Raw genomic sequence first — 18,167 nt, forward strand, 5'->3', positions numbered from 1 at the left:
TGGTGTCTTAATTGCTCAATGTAGAACTACAGAATGTCACTACGCTGAGACGTATTTAGTGTTCAAGCATAATGATTGTTTTGCTAATCTCAGATGAGATGTCTACAGGATCTTGCAGTAAAACTTGGTACTGTCTTGTTTCAGACCAACTTGACCTTTGTGGGCTGTGTGGGTATGCTGGATCCCCCAAGAATTGAAGTAGCTTCATCTATAAAGCTGTGCAAACAAGCTGGTATTAGAGTTATTATGATCACTGGTGATAATAAAGGCACAGCAGTAGCTATTTGCCGTCGCATCGGTATCTTTGTGGAAGACGAAGATGTTTCTACAAAAGCCTTTACTGGTCGTGAATTTGATGAACTCTCACTTGCTGCCCAAAGAGACGCTTGCCACCATGCCCGTTGCTTTGCTCGTGTAGAGCCTTCTCACAAATCCAAAATTGTTGAGTTTCTTCAGTCTTTTGATGAGATTACAGCTATGGTGAGTAATCCGACTTTTACTTGGTTTGAAAGGCAGACATTGTGTTTAAACCCAAATTATGTCTTGTCAGACTAATGCGTAATTCTGGAAAGCATTTCTTCTGTGTTTCCCTGAACTCAAAGCCTCAGAATAGTTCTCCACTGAAGTGATTTTTAAAGATCCAAACCCACACCCTTTCTGGTCCTGTATGTAAGTGCCCACCTTCTTTATTTATTTTTTTTTCAACTTTAAATTCTTGTTTTAGACTGGTGATGGTGTCAATGATGCTCCTGCATTGAAGAAAGCAGAAATTGGAATTGCTATGGGTTCTGGTACTGCAGTGGCTAAAACTGCTTCTGAAATGGTTTTAGCAGATGATAATTTCTCAACTATTGTGGCTGCTGTGGAAGAAGGACGTGCCATTTATAACAACATGAAACAGTTCATCCGTTACTTGATCTCCTCCAATGTTGGAGAGGTTGTTTGGTAGGTTTAACAAGTTTGGGTTTTTCTTTTTTTTCTCTTTGAAGTAGAATAGTGATGATGGAGTCTCTTTTGTTAGTTATTTATTTACTTCCAGTATTTCTCACTAAAACCAGAAAAACAGGTTCTCCAGGTAATCGATCATGGAGATTATGTGGAAGTCTGTGTCCTTCTAGCCTGGTCTTTACTGGAGAATTTTGGCATTCTGCAAAAGATTTACATTGCTTTGCGTATAATATTCTAAGCTCAGTAGGTAGCTAAATGCTTTATTATTATTTCTATGATTAGATTAATTCTCTAGAACACGAAAATAAAAACCTTAATCAAATATTACAAGATCTGGTATTTTAGATAACTTAGCCAAAAATATAACTTAGATGTTTGTTTAACCTCAAGTTGGAGAAGAATGTGTCTTCTGTGTCTGTGGAAGGAATGGTGACCCAATGCCACAGGATGCATTTCCAGTAACAGAATGTAAATATTGACCTCCTTAACTGTGGCTTATATCAAAGCATATTTTTCTCCCAGAGTGCAATATAACACAGCAATTGTCTTGCCTTGTTTCTTGTAAATTTAAAGCTGTCTTTCATGTGGCTCTTGCTGCAGTGCCTGTTTGTGTTCTGTTTAGTCACACAAGCTTGGAGCCATGAAAGCTGTGTGTTCATTACATTTTTTGCAGGGACTAGCAGGAATCTAGCTGAATGAAGCTTAGTCACTTGAGCTAAAATTCTATTATGTCTGCAAAAGTGTTAGTGTCGTTTAGAAAGTGGCTTGCAAGCCTTTCTACATGTATGTATATATTTACCTATACAGTCGAGTGGGAGAAAAATAAGGCTAAAGCAGAAACTTTTCAATTCCTGAAGTTACCAGAAGAAAGAATACGCTTCAAAACTTCAATGCCAGTGGTTAGAAGTGTTTGCTCTTGGATATGTTTTCAGCTTTCTGATTGTGAATATTCAGCTTGTGATATTAAATGGATAACTCTGTACAAGAGAACAGAAGTGGTGCTACAGGCTTAGGCTTGAGTTCTAAAACAACTTATTTACATACACAAGAATCAGCTTATCATTGGTGGCTTTTTCTTATAGTATCTTCTTGACTGCTGCTCTGGGTTTCCCTGAAGCTCTAATTCCTGTCCAACTGTTGTGGGTAAACCTTGTGACGGATGGTCTCCCTGCTACTGCTCTGGGCTTTAATCCTCCTGATCTTGATATCATGAATAAGCCACCACGCAACCCTAAAGAGCCACTGATCAGTGGATGGCTCTTCTTCCGTTACCTAGCTATTGGATGTAAGTAGTAATAGTTTTCTTCTTTTTTTAAGTAAACTTACACAGGTGACTTTTTTTTGAGATCCACCTGAAAGCAGTTTGTCTAATCACCTTGTAGGCTGAAATCTTGAAAGCTAGCAATAGATGTTCTGTGGAACTGGTGTTCTGCCTTTATTTTGTTTTGAGATTCACACTGTGTTTTGCATGTTTGCAGGCGGTGCTGTGATAGGAACAGTAAAGTGGTGGGTGGTTTTTTTAATTTTCTTTTTATTGGTAGCAACTGAGGCACCAGAAGCCCTAGTTGCGTAACTTCAGTGTGATATTCACCACTTTGCCAGAATCTTATGATTTTAACAAGTTGGAAACAGAAAATTTATGTACTGCCATACTGGATTAGACCTTAAAAATTGTCTGGTAGTAGATGGTATTAGAGGTGAATTTAGGGCTGAGTCTGACCTCTGTTCACAAGAAGCCACCTCCTTGCCTTTTCCCATTTGACTCATTCCAGGCTGAAACACTTGGCTCAAGGCACTGAGATGGCAGATTGTAGCTTGTCCCTGCAGTAACTGTGAGCTTTAGGAAGCTGAGCATGTTGTGGGCTTGGGATCGAAGAGCTGAGACCAGCAATTAGTGAATATGCACCAGCTTTAGCTGTTGAGGTCATGCGTAGAACTCCTCCTAAACCTGAAAATGGCAACTGTCAGGCATCTAACCTACAGGCTTTGTGCTGAAGTAGAAGAACGGGTTTGCTGGCACGGCTGTAATCAGGGAAAATAAAGGAGTGGCCATTTGTGAAATCAGTGGCTGTAGATTTAAACCTTAAATACAGCTATAGTACTGTAAAGCTAGAGTAAGTATCTACTTGGATAATTAATGCACACTGTGTTCATGCCAAAAGTTGTGACTTTAATTTTCCTACCTGACTTCATAGATTTTGAAGTAAATCTCAGTTAATATAAGTACAGACATGTTTAGTTCTGACATATAAAAAGAAAAATTGCAGGTTGATTACCCCAAGTGATATTTGTGTTTGCCTTAAGTTCTAGCTGGGAGCTTCTGTAAGCAGATGTTAGTGCAGTATTTAATGGTTATTTCAGTTATAACTGGTGGAACAGATTTCTTGCCCAGGAGACAGATGAATTATGATCTATTTTTTTACAGTACTGGAGGTCTTGAGGTAGAAGTTCAAATGTGGCAAGTGACATCTTGCCTATAGTTCACAACACTGAAAAAAGCACTTTGTTTTCTTTAAGGTTACGTTGGTGCTGCCACAGTGGGTGCTGCTGCTTGGTGGTTTATTGCTGCTGATGGTGGTCCAAGAGTTACCTTTTATCAGCTGGTATTTGCTCATTTTAATATCTTTGGGGGGAGAGGGGAGGTATATGCTTCTCTCATACTTGTCATTTGAAGTGACCGTAGGTCATGTAACAGTAGGTTAGAGAAATTTATATAACGAGATGTTTTCAGACTTGTTACTTTAAAACTTGATCATGATTAATAAGTCTTAATACTAAAGCTCTGAGGTGGGATACCTGAGCTTCTGAGCAGTCGGAAGGACTAATTGTTGTCTTGTAAATAAAAGACTAAAAGGGGATTTTTCTGATGCTTACAAAAGTTTAAACCAGTGCTTATAGGAGTCATATTAGAAAGTTTTCATAATACTCACTGCTTATTTCACAATTGGCTGTTTCACATTTTAAAAGTTAACAAGCTGTGGAAGTGAGTTCACGTTGTTCTGTTCCAGAGCCATTTTCTGCAGTGCAAAGAGGACAACCCAGACTTCTCTGGTGTCGACTGTGGGATTTTTGAGTCTCCGTATCCGATGACAATGGCTCTTTCTGTGCTTGTCACCATAGAGATGTGCAACGCTCTCAACAGGTTTGTATATCCAAACAGGAAAGCAAACCTTCTGTGTACCTTATCCAAAATCCTATCTTTTGTGCAATTTGTTTCTTAGTGTATAGACAGCTCCACTAATGAAGAGTGACTCATATTTCCTTTCTGAATCCTGGTAGCGCAAACAAAATGACTCTCTTAGATAACGTTTGAGATCTCTTATCATAAGGTATATTTTTAAGTCTGCCAATTCACTCTGGTATTTTACTAAGCACAAGCAACTGAAATATTTTCCATTATTTCTAATCTAAGCTTAATCAATCAGATTATCCCTCCTATGTTGGTATAAAGTGATATCAAGGAGAACTAAAATAAGAATGCTGAAGATATGGAAAATAATTTTTCCTGCCCTAAGGGAGTATGGGTTTAGCCAATTAATATTAGATTATAAATGGAAACCGCTAAATAGCACAATGTCAAGGGTATTTTTCTTCAAATAGCTTAGAGGTCAGTTAATTTAAAAACAAATAAACTTTAAATACAAGTGTACTGCTGTAGTCCTACATATTAAGATACTGCTCTACATCTGATGTTCTGGATCTCGGCTGCTTCTGCAGCGTAGCCTAAATGCAGATTGAATTGGAAGAGCAGAATTAAAGACCCAAGCATTAAGAAGGTGCAAGTACTTGACCTTCTGTGTAGCCAGTCTTTCAGTGAACTTCAGGAGTGGATTGTTGGTCCCTGGGCAAACAACAGACTGGGGAGGATTCTGCCTTGTGCTACCATACCCTTACCCTTCCCGTGGAGAGGATCACAGAATCTTCTAGGTTGGAAGGGACCTTAAAGATCATCTTGTCCAACTGTCAACCTAACTGACAAAAATAGACACCTGCACAACAAACAAGGAGCATCATCACTAAACCATACCTCCCAGCACTTCATCAACCCCTCTTTTGAACACCTCCAGGGATGGTGCCTCAACCACCTCCCTGGGCAGCCCATTCCAATGGCTGAGAACCCTTTCAGTGAAAAAAAATTTTTACAGCCTGTAGCGCTGCCTGGGAAGCAGGATGTCGGGGGTCTTAGCAAAAAAAGTAGACTAGATCAGGACTGAGCAGAACACACAAAAGCTTTCCAAAATAAATGTGAGCTCAACTGAGACTGTATTGTTAAGCTGACTTCTAAGGTAGTTTAAAGCTGCAACATAAATATGAATATATTTTGATATCTATCTTTCCTTTCTTACTGGGATGCTTGTGACCTGCTGTGCTGCTTTTCTTTTCAGCTAGTCTTCTGATTTACTGAATTTTCCTACTGCTGTCTTACAAACACACATATGTACCACGTTTCTATTGCAGTCTATCAGAGTACTGAATTTCCTACTGCTGTCTTACATACACACACATGTACCACGTTTCTATTGCAGTCTATCAGAAAATCAGTCCCTGATGAGGATGCCCCCGTGGGAGAACATCTGGCTGGTGGGCGCTATTTGCTTGTCCATGTCACTCCACTTCCTTATCCTTTATGTGGAACCGCTGCCAGTAAGTGACACATCTTATACCCGTCCCTGAACTTGGAGGTGAAACAAAAACTTGTCTGGAGCTTGAGGCAAGGGGATGGAAGGGGAGAAAAGATGTAACGCTTGGCTTTTCTTTCAGATTATCTTCCAGATCACACCCCTGAACGTGACGCAATGGCTGATGGTATTGAAAATCTCACTACCTGTCATTCTGCTGGATGAAACTCTTAAATATGTGGCCCGTAACTACCTGGAACCTGGTAAAGATAGTGTGCCGCCTGCCACCAAACCCTGTTCTTTGTCAGCATGCACCGAAGGAGTTTCCTGGCCGTTTGTGTTCATTACTATGCCCTTGGTTATCTGGCTTTACAGCACAGACACTAACTTTAGTGATATGTTTTGGTCTTGACTGACATGGTGACAAGTTTTACATTCAAAGAAAAAAGTTTAACTTAATTTTTTTATTGTTTAGAGCAACTGTCTATTTCTGCTGAATTTTCACATGAACATATTTGCCGGTGATGGAGGTTTCATAATCTAGATTTTGGTTTTTTGCTTTTTCTGACTTCAGTGGGGGCAATATATTCCTCTTTTATACACAGTTAAAGTGTCCATTGACATGTACAGAGAACTAACACTATTTTATGCAAATATTTTTTTGTAGATGAAAAGCATGTACAGTGTTCTGTTCAATAGTCTATTCATCATGTAAAAAAAAAGTAAATTTTTTTTGAGCCAGCTGACACTATCAAACTAAATTGGCAGCAGATTTTAGGGAATGAATGTGTGTCGTCTAAAACTAAAAAAGCATGTAACTGTTTGTCTTCTGCATGATCATCCAAACTTAATTTGTCATAAAGTCAGGTTTTATTCCATAAGCGGAACTTTCTGCGCTGGGTAGAGAGTTGCTGCTACCTTGGTCAGGATTTCTTCTCGGTTTTCCCCTGTTCCTGTTCCCTTGCTCTTGGTTCTTGACTGTCCTTGTTTACACCAGTTTCTGTATGAGGAATGCCTAATCTTGCTCGTGCAGAAAATATCATTCCAGGTGCGGCCTGCTGGGATTCTTCCATACTCTTAACACACTTAGGGTTGTTGGGTTTTTTTTAAGATTATTTATTTACGTGTCTATTGTATTTTATTGTAACAGACCTTATTTTGCCAGTTGCCCATTAAGCAGGGATAGGGAGGGCTACTTCTGTCTACTTAAATCTAAACCAAGCCTTTTTAACAAACACAATCTGTTTTAATTCAAAAGAGGGTTTAAGTTGGGTTTTAATACCTTATTTACATGTGTCAGATCTTTTATTTTCTTTTTTTTTCTCCCCCCCTCCCCCTTTAAGATCAAAACTTGTAATGAGACCTGGAAAAATAACTTGCACTGCATAGCTAGAAATTGGATTTCCTACACTTAGGGCACTAATGATCAGTTGTATCCGTGGAGTTACTCTGCTGGCCTGTTGTTAGCCTGACTTGAAGTAACAAGCTCGTGTGTGTTTTTTGTAAAATCTGTAAATAGCACATGACCAAATTGAACATATTGTATAGAACTATTTTTATTTTAATGTGGCACTAACCACCTTCATTATTACGGTAAATGTTAAAGCATGTTTTCAAATTCAGTCCTGTATCAACAATGTGTAAGTCATTAACAGTCCTAACTGTGGTGTTTTTCTCCAATGCCTTCCAACTTTCATCGACTAAAGTGAGTATTTCTCTTCCATTTCACCATGCCAGTGGTGACTTGCTGTAAAATAGCATATGCTGTATACATGTTGAAGAATAAATAGTAATTTCCTTCATTCCCATGCTGTGTTTTGTCAAACTCTGCTGTGCTACATTATTATCACCACTTTAGACTCTTGTTTTGTGGTCTGAAGCTCAAATTACTGATTCCAAAGGCAAAGCCCTTGCTTTTGGTTTAGTGTATTTTAGGGTCTTGTTTTATAGCACCCGGGAGCCTTAGTGCCCCAGGATCTTACAGCTTTTGGTCTTAAGTTTGAGATAAAATTGGACAAATCTGTAACTTAAGACACTGACAGCTGTTCACATGAATGTTTAGTGTCCAAAACACTCTGGTACTTGTGGTCAGGTCCTGGTTTACTCCAAAGCTTTTTTCCTGCTCTGAACTAGGAGATCTCCCTCTGAGCTGACCACCCTTCCCTGGGCTCTGGTATCTGCAGTGCTCAAAGTGCAGGCTCTTCTCTTTGCAAAACCAGCTCATTGTTTCCAGTGAGTGGAAACACTTTGTACAGTGGTCATAGGAAGAGACAAAAGAACAGTCTTAGCTTAACAGGATAGTCTTTGAAAATTGTGCTGGGGTCACTACGTCTCTGCAGAGCAGCAGGTGCTGTGTTATCTTGTCCTGGCTCAGTCTGCTTTAGTAACCAAATTCAAACAGCTTTCTGATTCCTCGTAGAGGAAAAGGATAGTCAAAAGCTATGTTCTGTTGGTGCCAGCTGGAATCCAGTGAGCACAGATAATTCTCTAGGTTTCAAGCTTTCAAATATAGATGCTAACAAAATATACAGACACTATCTGAAATTCCACTGCCTTGTGAATACTCACTGTTTATATAGACTTTGACTTGTTTAGGTTGATGCTGAAGTGACTCAGGTAGGGGAGCTGGACCTGATGATGACATAGGTGTGTTTCTCAACTGTAGCCATTTAAATCCTGTAGAATGCCCTCTTCAGTGAGGAAGAACTTGTCTTTGCCAAACAAAGGTTTTGTGCACCACAAAACCCACAGCCAGCACCAGCCATTTGCTCTGTCAATAATAAATGAGCAATATGAGACTTGTTGCTCTTCCTCGAACTGGGAAACTAAGAGGTCATGTGATTTAGAATTCCTTGAGATCAAAAGATGTAGAAATATGTTATTTGTTGGAAACAAATAATAGAAAGTTAGTTCTATGTGCTCCCAGCACGATGGATGAACTTTTTCCAGGGCAGAAATGCCACTGAACCTTTGAACATCGGTTCTGTGTGAACCATACAAATATGTTATTTGTTGGAAACAAACACTAGAAAGTTAGTTCTGTGCTCCCAGCATGATGGATGAACTTTTTCCAGGGCAGAAAGGCCATTGAACCTTTGAACATCGGTTCTGTGTGAACCTCCAGAGCACCATGTTGGTGGCTTTTTTTAAAGCATGTATCTGACTGTCACCACGAATGATGCTGCTTCTTGTCCCATTCCTGTCCATTATGCTAAATAATCCTGCCTTACACCCCCTTTTTCCCTGTCTCTAAGAAGCTGAAGGGGAAAATGGTTGTTGATAAGTAGAATTCAGTCTTCAACAACTTCTCTGTTGGATCTCTGTCTCTGTTGAAGATGAATCTCGCTGCTTGTCATGGATTTCAATATATTGACATCTGAGAGCTTGTTCATATCGGATGTCTTGGGGCACTTGCATTTAGGGCCTTGTGTTCTTGGAGTTTGCCTTTGAAAGCTGGGTGACCGGTGGGTAAAGGGAGTGGCTTTCCTCCCTGCAGGCTCCTGAGGTTATGGGAACAGTCAGGGTTTGTAAGGTGCAATCTTAATATACCCCATTTTTCTTTTATTTCTCCCAGTCTTGCTGTCCAAATTTTCCTGGAGAAATGGAGCAATAGAGTTCCCTGTGATCAGCACACACTTATCTGTGGTTCAATGGCAGCTGTTGCTAAGCTTTCAGTACTTCTGTTTTTCAAGTGTTACCACTATGTGGTAAACACCAGCCTTGGTGGTCTGGACTGGCCAAATGTAAGACCTACCATGAGCTTCCTCCTGGGCAGGGGAGCACCTGCCCTGAAGCCACTGTGTGCTGGGAGCTTCCTTCTCATCCTGGAGCCAGAGTGCTGTGGGTCTGGTCTCAGCCCTTCTCCAACTGAGTGGGCTGTGGGAGGTTGCTGGAGCGTGCTCTGGCATTAGAATAGCATAAGGCATTGGATGGCTTGGGTTTTTGATTATAGAAATACAGTGCAAGGTTAGTAATGCACTGCAAGAAAAAAATGTTAACTAAAATTATTATCCTTAATTGTGTAGATCCTGCCATTCTTTAGCCATCAGCCCTTACATCTAGGGAGGCCCAAAAGAGAGGACTTTTCAGTTTGGAATAGACTTTTCTTGCCAACATCTCCCAGTTGAAACTCTTGCTTAATTTCTTTGTTCCCTACGTATTTCCTCTCCAACTTCTTCACTGAACTAGGGTCATCTGGGGATAGAAATGGGTAATTCCTATTTTAATGTGTTAGCCCTGTGTTTATATAAGTGGAAACACTTATTTAAGCAGAAATAACTTAAAGTTACCCAGGCTTTATCTCCCACCTCATTTTTAGAAACTTTATACTTTTAGAAACTTTATACTTTAGAACTTTATACTTTTTGTTTCCCTTTGCTCTCATCTCAGTGAGCATTTGCATCTCTGCTGTTTTCTGGATTCCTCGGTGTCCTCACATATTGCTACTGGTAATCTAGTGGGAGAGGGATGCAAGGCCAGTATCAGTTGTGACACTGGTCCAGGTTGCCCAGAGGATTTGTGGCTGCCCCATCCCTGGAGGGGTTCAAGGCCAGGTTGGATGGGGCTTGGAGCAACCTGGTCTGGTGGGAGGTGTCCCTGCCCAGGGCAGGGGGGTTGGAACTGATGATCTTTAAGGTCCCTCCAACCCAAACCATTCTGTGTGATCAATGGTACTCTATACTGGGAAGGATATCAGCTTATCCTCAGAAACCAGTGGGGCTTGGTGGGAGAGCAGCTCCTCCAAAATTCAGTCTTCTATAGCCTGGTCCAAATCAGAGCAAAGAAGCTGGTCAAGCAGCTGCAGTCATACATCAAATATTTTAGACAGGGGCTTTTATCTTTGTGGTGCCTCGGGCCCTCTCTGCTTTCAAAGAGTGATTCAAAGCACTGTCTGTGAGCTACACAACGAGCTGCTCCTTTTTGCTGGCATCCAAGCAATAAAAATAGTTCATACTTGGTTTCCCAAAGTAGTATCGCAAATAAATAAGTATGAAAGAGGCTGCAGAAAAACATATAGCGATTTGTCAAAATGCTACGAGGCTTATGTTTGTAGGGAGGCCATTTTGGAGAAGGCTAATGGTTAGAAAATGAGTTTTTAATCTGATGATAAAATGCAGTACAGCAGTCCTGTCACTGTTCCAAGAACACAGCTGATGCCCAGAATGTACATGGTAAACAACTTAAAGATGGTTGAATTTGCCGAGATGAAGGGAGGTAAAACTGATACAAAAAGTCGTCTGTCTCTTGCACCTGTCTTGTTTACTTTTTTTGCACTTCTAACCATTAACTGTTTCCCTAATCTCTGCTAATTACATCCTTAATTACATTAATACGCATTTTCAAATCTTAGCAGGAGAGCCTAAATTTTATAGCCTTGAAGCAGCGTTTTGCAGAGCCACCATCGAGTTCTAGGGAGCACACTGTTCTCCTCTCCCAGGCTAACCTTACGCTCTATTTTAGGGGTAAAGTCCAGTGGTAGCTTTAATTACGTTGTACTTTACCCTTTGCCTACGCATTAATCTCTGTAGTTTAATGGCTTCTTCAAAGCTTTCCTACCGCTTCCCAGAACAAGCTGCATAACTTGGAAAAGGGACATTGTTAGGTCACTTCGGGGGCCAAACTTGCAACGTAACGCCTTGGGTAGACAAACACCCTGAAAGTTCTTCAGAACTTGAGCTCAAAACTCTGCAGTGTGGGACTTGAAAGGAAAAATGCCAAGCGAGGGAGACTCGGCTGTTGCCAGTAGCCAGGCAGAGAAAGGCAAAAGCTCCCTGAGCACGTCTTAATTCTTTTCCACTGCCATCTCCTGTAGGAAGGGCTGGCTTTGCTGATAAAGGGAGCTCTGCTGCACAGGGAGCTGAGCCATAATCCAGGGGATTCCAGGCTTTAGGAACAAAGTAACCTGAGAGTGTCCCTTCAACACCCGAGCAGCCAGTTATCAAACTTAACATTCTTTCTTCTGTCACTGTTGATCTTAGTCTTGCTTGTGTAACGGTACTCAGCATTCATCCTTTCATTAACTGATGCCTTTTCTTTCTTTCCTTTTCAGCAATACTGGAGTAATCGCTTCCTAAACAATTTTGCAGAAATGTAAGGTTGTTTTTGTTGCGTGCATGTGTTTTTAGCAACACATCTACCAAAACTTCTGCATGTATCATGTGTAAAGATTCTTTGCTTTCCCTAAAACAAAACTCATTGTGTTCTCTGTGGAAGAAATGTGTGGTACCATTAGGACTTCATTATCCAGATGTACAAACGTGCAATATAGCTTACCCAACGGGCAACTCTCTCCAGAGAAGTGTGGGTTCTGTGCTGCATGGAGAAGAGTTTGTTTATCCTTGAACAAGAACCGCGGAGCTGTCAGCCAATTTTTCCATATTCCTGTATGTAAAATGTACAATATCAAAATTACTGCATGCCTTCGGTTGTAGACAAATCTTTCTCTGTATTGTATCATCCAAACGTACTACTCTATAACAGCTTCTGTACAATGCTACCCTATTTATAAAATCCATTGACGAGATTACAGATGAATGTTAAACCGTTAAGCCTCCAGCTCATAACTTTGGGGTTTTTTTTTTTATCATGTGTGCAAATCAACCTGTTTTGCACTGTAATGTAACTTATTTAAATCTACGGCAGTAAGACAGATGTTGGTGCAATACAAAAAAAAAAAAATCTTGTGATGCATTTATCTAAAAAAAAGCAACAACCGACTTAGCCAGTTACCACAACTGCATGTGTGACCTTTAGAAGTTGTAAATAAGATCAATTGTCTATTTCCATGCTGACAGTAAGAAGCATCACACCTAGTTTCATTTGTATCAGGTAAATAAATTTATTCTACAATACATACTTGGCGTGTTATTTGATGCACTTTGTTTTCTGCAGGTACATGCGTACTTACTTCAGCGCTCTCTTATATTAATGCCAGGATGACACTTATTAGCACCAACACCATTGCAATCTTTCCTCCTAGAACTATGCAGATGCCAGCCGCTCCTCCGGCAGCACTGACCTCCTCGCTGGTGTGATCTCCTCTCTCCAGGGGCTTTTGTGTGTGTTTAAGGGACACTGTCAAGTACTTTGATCACTCAATTTTTTTAAAATGCTCCATTGTTTGTAAAATCCCTCTGAGAAACTTAAAAATAAACATTTCTTTCCCAACTACATCATTTTATATTTTTTTTGGGGTACTTTTCTACTTTGTAAATTGCCCCAGCCAGAAGCAGCTGCTGGTTTCTTCCCCCCCAAATGTGTAGGAGCCTCTCTTAGTGGTTATTCCATTCCCCAAACCTTTCCCCACACTGTGGGAGTCTGTGTTAGATAGATATTAGAAAGAACTACTTTACTGAGAGAGTGGTCAGGCACTGGAACAGGCTGCCCAGGGAGGTGGTGGAGTCACCATCCCTGGAGGTATTTAAGAAACGTATAGACATGGCTCTTCAGGGCATGCTCTAGTGCCCAAGGTTATTGGTTTATGGTGAGGTGTTGAGTGTGGGGTTTAGTTGGTGAGTGCGGTGTTTTTGGTGGGTGTTTGGTGTGGTGTGTTTTGTTTCTTTTGTGTTTTTTTTGTTGTTGTTTGTTTTTTTTTGTGGTTGGACTCAATGATCTCAGAGGTCCCTTCCAACCACTAAAAAAAATTCTAAAATTCTGTGTTCAGCGTGGGGCAGCGCTAAAGCACTCCAAGGGTAAAAGCTGGATTTTCCAAGTGCCCTGTAACGCTCTGCTCCAAAGCCCATAAAACTTAAGTTCTGTTTGGAGTAAGAGGAGGGGGAGCCGCTCTAAATACGCAACTTCAGCCAAATTGGGTAAGGTGTTTTGAATTAAATGTTATACCCCTTCACCTCCAGCCCCCGACAGCAGCACAGCCCTGGCCAAGGGTGTTATCCAAACGAGGTGCTGTGTCTGAGACCCTTCAAACACAACAGCCTGAGGTTTAAAAATACCGGGGTTGGATTCCATTGTCGGGCAGCGGGGGATGCGTCGGTGCACGGGGCTGAGCTGCTGGTGGCTGCTTCCTACTATGGAAGTGTTGTTCTCCGCGCCCGACCTCCGGGCCCAGGCTCTCGGGGCCCGGTTCAGCATTCCCTGTTATCTGCAGCTGCAGCTCTTCCCCGCGGATTATTTATAGCCTGTCCTCAGCTGGCACCACCACCACTGTCACCAGCAGCTCCAGTAGGCAGTGGCAGGTTGCCCCTTAGCGCTTCACACAGACGCCTGAGCTCAATGATGGAAGTCATTTGTCCAGAACACAGCAGAAGAAACTGTCCCATTAGCACCTCTTCCCTTGCCATCACCTCTGGCCTTGCTTTAATTAGGAAGCCTCGAGAGGAGAAACGAGGCTCACTGTCCAGTTCCTCAGACCTAGGCCCTGTTGTATTGTACCCACAGGGCTGTGAGTGACTTCAGCTGATCTGCTGCCCCTTTTTTTTCAACTTGAAGAAACACATGTCACTGGCACCGGTCCCAAACGTCAGGATTAACGATGATGAGAAGTCATTATTCAGAAAACAGCTCCGGCTGCGTTGCTGCCACGGCGAGGTACATTCCACGGCTGGTGTCAGCATCTCTGCAGTCAGACAGCAGCTCGCCGGTGAGCAAACTGAGAGCAAACTCTTCACTTATTTTTAAACGTTTTCTTTTTAAAAATTATGATCTGCAAGATTAACTCATAACTCATTAACTCAGTCATTCAAATGAACTGCGAGCAGGGCGTTGGAGCACAGCCATACGAAGGAAACGTGATGCTCAGTGGGTTGGTGGGTTCTTGAGCGCAGGGGTATGTGGTAAGAGATGTTGAGATCGACAGCTTCATCTTCCCCCTCCTCCTCCTCCTCCTCTCACTGCAAACCCCTGGCTCTAAAGCGTTGCATGGATGAGACGACGCTGAGCCACAGAGGAGGAAAACAGTACCCCCTAGCTCAAGTTATTAGGCATTATAGATACATTACATCAAACACTAAAAACAGAGGACAGAAAATAGCCCCGTTTTTACACTGAGGTGAGTTTGTGTGTGATCAGAACCCACCTCCACCCCCAGGAGGGAGAAAAGCCTCTGCAGGAGGAGATGGCAAATGAGCTTTGCGACTTCAGCCAGGAAGGAGCCACAGGAAAGTCACAGGACTGTCTCTTGTAGATTTGGTGACCGAGCAGTGGTCAGCCTCCAAAAACCACTTGGTGCATCCCATGCCGCCTCTCTTTGAGACAGAGAGGATACCACAATTAACCAAAATAAAGTTAGAAACAACACCAAACCCCCAAAACCCGCTAAGCCCAGGCTGCTGCAAACCCTCTGCTATTTATGCAGGTGGCAGAGTCAGTTTTTCCTACCGAGGCCAGCGAGGAGCCCTGCTTTGCTGCTGGGTGAAGATAACATCAGTGGCTCACAGCAATCAAGCTGCAACCAGCTCCAGCGCACCCCGATTGCAAAACACCCAGCCTTCTGATCTTGGGCTTGCTGTGGCCCCGCACGCAGCGAGGCAGGACACCCCAGACAGAAGTGGTGACTCAAAAGAAGCTTCCTTTGTCACTGCCCTTCACTATGACTTAAGCACGAACACAGACCTCCAGTTTAGGAACAAGACTGACCTGCAGGAGGCAAACCAAAGGTAGGAAAGCTCCCACCATCCCTTAACTCATCAAACGTGTGTCCTCTCCCTCGCTGGAAGAACAATCTCTCTGTCCACAGCTGGGCTGACTCAGGGCTGCCAACCCAACAATGATTCATGGTGGAGCTCCTCAGCTTCCAGGGATTCTTGCCAAATACTCACCATCACACCACGCAGCAACCAGCAATTCCAGTCCTGGTTTGCTGTGGACACAGTTCACCTCTGGCTATAAGTAACAGGTACCAAATCCTGCACCATTACAAAATTTAAGCCTCTGGTTTGTGGGCACTGTCAGCTTCTCGGGACATCCCACCGAGGGGCTCTAGACCTTCAGAGAGCTGAGAGCAGGAGAACCCAAGGCCCAGCCACCCGCCCGTGCTCACAAACCAGCCATCAGGTGTGGGAAATTTCAGCCTCAGGCAGAGAGCACGGGCTCACGATGGGCTGCTTTCCAAACCCCACGCTGCTCCTGCTCACAGCTCCCAAACCTCTCTAGATCAAAAAAAAAAACAACCAAAAAACCCAGAAGGAAATTGCTCTAGCATTGACTCAGTCTCCACTCCGTCAGAGGAGGCACTCAAACCACAGGTGGCCTGTCAGAAACCAAAGCCAAGTTTCCAAAGCACCCAGAACCTGCGTTAACAAGTCCTCCCAGAGTTGCAGAACCTCCCCGAGCAGCACCACCGGCATTTCTACCCACATCCCGGCATTGCCTCAACCAGATTCCGCAATAAAACAGCAAAAAGCTGTATGTGACGTGCCAAAACGAGCCTGAGGAATGAATGTGCACGATGGGCAGCACCAGATCTACATCAGCACTTGTGACTAAACCAGAGCAAGGCTTGTGTGGCTGGTGCCTGGCTACCGCAGCGGGGAACCGGGCACTCGTTCCCTTAGTCCAGGTTGAAGGACGTAGCAAATAAAGGTGTTGAAGTGAAATCCAAGCACCTAAAAGTCTGGAATTCCTTTCTTCGGTTGATGCTGGCGCTGGAGCACAGATTTCCTAAGTTACATCTCTCTCCTTCTTGCAAATTGTTCTAACTCCTGAAGTCACTTTTCTGCATCTACTCAAAGCTGCAACAGTAGGACCAGCTCAGCATTTAGCTCTTCCCTGACACCTTAATCAAGTTCCACGTGCTCATTAGGGAGGTCTCTACCTAAAACAGAAAGGCTTTTATCCAACAGATGGACTTTGAAAGACTGACAACATCCAACCTTTCACAAAAGGGAGCTGCTGACGCTCTGATCTTAAAGCCTAATGGGATTAAGAGCTCCCCTCACCAGCTGCCCGGCAGGCGTTGGGCTTTGAAGTTGTCACCAAGACACTTCCATCTCGGTGAAAGCCCCACTGGCAGCGTCCCACCGAGCTGCTCCCTTCCTCTTTTACCCATCACTAACAGCCCAGTGGGAAGGTGGATCCTCACTGAGCTGGCTCTGGGACTAGACTGGGGTTAGGAATGGGGGGCTCTGCCCTCCCCTCAGGGCAGGGGAGAGGAACGGCCAAGTCCTGCCCGTTTCAGGCACCGCTTCCCTCCGTGCGGTGGCTGCACGCCCAGCAGCCCTGTTTCCTACTCAAGAAATCCCAGGAGCAAGTTGTAAACATCTCTACGCCTATTTAAGGCCAGATGATGGATGTTCCTCCTTCCACCACATAAAGCCTCTGGATTTACATCACAGATGGTAAGTCATAGCACTAAAAGGAGATGAAACACATCTATTTCCTAATCACCCTTTTCAGACAGCAGAGGCAGCGGGTACGAAAGCAGAAATCAAAGCACAGCACAGGAAGGGTTAAAGCCCTTTTGAAAAAACTCAAATATTTCCAGGGCTGGAGCATTAAGGGATGGAAGGTCCTCAAAACTTCTCACAGCCCAATATTTCTATATGGGACATAAACACTTGACACCTCCAGCCTTATCGAATTGGCTGAGTTTCAACACGGCAATATCCTCTGCAGAACAGACACCGAAAGGTTGGCTGGAGACACCACCTCCTCTCCTACCTATTAAAAGCTGCCCTGCTGAGCCAAGGAAAGGCTGGGGCCTGTCTCCACACCATGTTCCTCCTCTTGTACCAGCCAGCAGCAACGCCGGCATCCAGCGGCTACTCCGGCCACACAGATCTCAGGCTAATACAAGAATTATTGGTTGGTTTTTTTTTCCAGAGTAATGCCAAACTTTCCCTGTGTTAATTAAACAGATCCCTGCACTCCAGGCCACGTGGGACGACCAGAGCGACAGAGACAATTCAATCCATGTGAACATCACCCCTGTCTCACCTTCACGATGGATCTCAGCAGGAAAACCAGAAACTGAGGTTACGGCATCGTCCTGCTCCGGCACCGACTAACCAGGACCCCCTTGGGTTTTACAAGGCAAAAAAGCTGCTCAGTCACAGATCACAGCTTTTTACTGGCTTCCCGACAGACAAACATCAACCTCAAGAACCATAACGGGCAGCAGCTCACACCCAGCAGCCTGAGGAAGATGCGTTTGCACAGTTTTTGCTCCACTGATGTCATCACGCTTAAGTTTCCTGGAAAACTGCTTACTATTCCAAGAGGATGAAGCCAAGTTACCAGCTTCAGCTCCTCAAACCATACCGCACGTCAAGGAATAACGCAATATATTATACAGTAAACATTAGGAAAAAAAGCAGGACCAACAAAAATTCCAGGAATTTTTAAGTAATTAAATAGTTCAGGGAAAGAGCTGGCATCTTAATGGCCTTTGCTTAACGTCCTTGCTGACATGCCCGCGCCGGGCGATACAACGGGACGGCAGCGGCTTTCTGGCCTCACCCACCCATTGTTTCACTTTGGGGAGTTGGCATCTCGGGTCTGACACGGCCTGAACTGCAGGTTTTGGCTTTATCATCTTTTCTTCTGGGGTGCACAGCACATGATTCAGGGATGGAATGAGGTCAGCTGCTTATTACAGGCTAATTGTTCTATTCCCTGAACTAGAATACCAGTAACTGAATTTGAGAG

General features: G+C 43.3%; 1 protein-coding gene across 3 annotated transcripts in view; it reads left to right on the forward strand.

Moving 5' to 3' along the window:
• ATP2A2 (ATPase, Ca++ transporting, cardiac muscle, slow twitch 2) overlaps window positions 1-12,422 on the forward strand; it is a 50,250-nt gene extending 37,828 nt beyond the window's left edge. Inside the window, exons 14-21 of one of the 3 annotated variants that reach the window (XR_001414096.1) lie at window positions 145-480; window positions 725-945; window positions 2,031-2,233; window positions 3,466-3,551; window positions 3,957-4,090; window positions 5,475-5,592; window positions 5,710-7,272; window positions 11,617-12,422. Coding sequence is in view for 2 of the 3 variants with exons in the window: in XM_014961857.1 (XP_014817343.1) it covers window positions 145-480; window positions 725-945; window positions 2,031-2,233; window positions 3,466-3,551; window positions 3,957-4,090; window positions 5,475-5,592; window positions 5,710-5,979 (1,368 nt within the window). In the remaining variant the exon portion in view is untranslated. Of the gene's footprint in view, window positions 1-144; window positions 481-724; window positions 946-2,030; window positions 2,234-3,465; window positions 3,552-3,956; window positions 4,091-5,474; window positions 5,593-5,709; window positions 7,370-11,616 lie in introns of those variants that run through there. The other 2 variants (XM_014961865.1, XM_014961857.1) reach the window with 2 other exon arrangements.
• Window positions 12,423-18,167: the final 5,745 nt, after the last annotated feature.

Source organism: Calidris pugnax, unplaced genomic scaffold (genome assembly GCF_001431845.1).
Source record: "Calidris pugnax isolate Ruff unplaced genomic scaffold, ASM143184v1 scaffold32, whole genome shotgun sequence".
Lineage (NCBI taxonomy): Eukaryota > Metazoa > Chordata > Aves > Charadriiformes > Scolopacidae > Calidris > Calidris pugnax.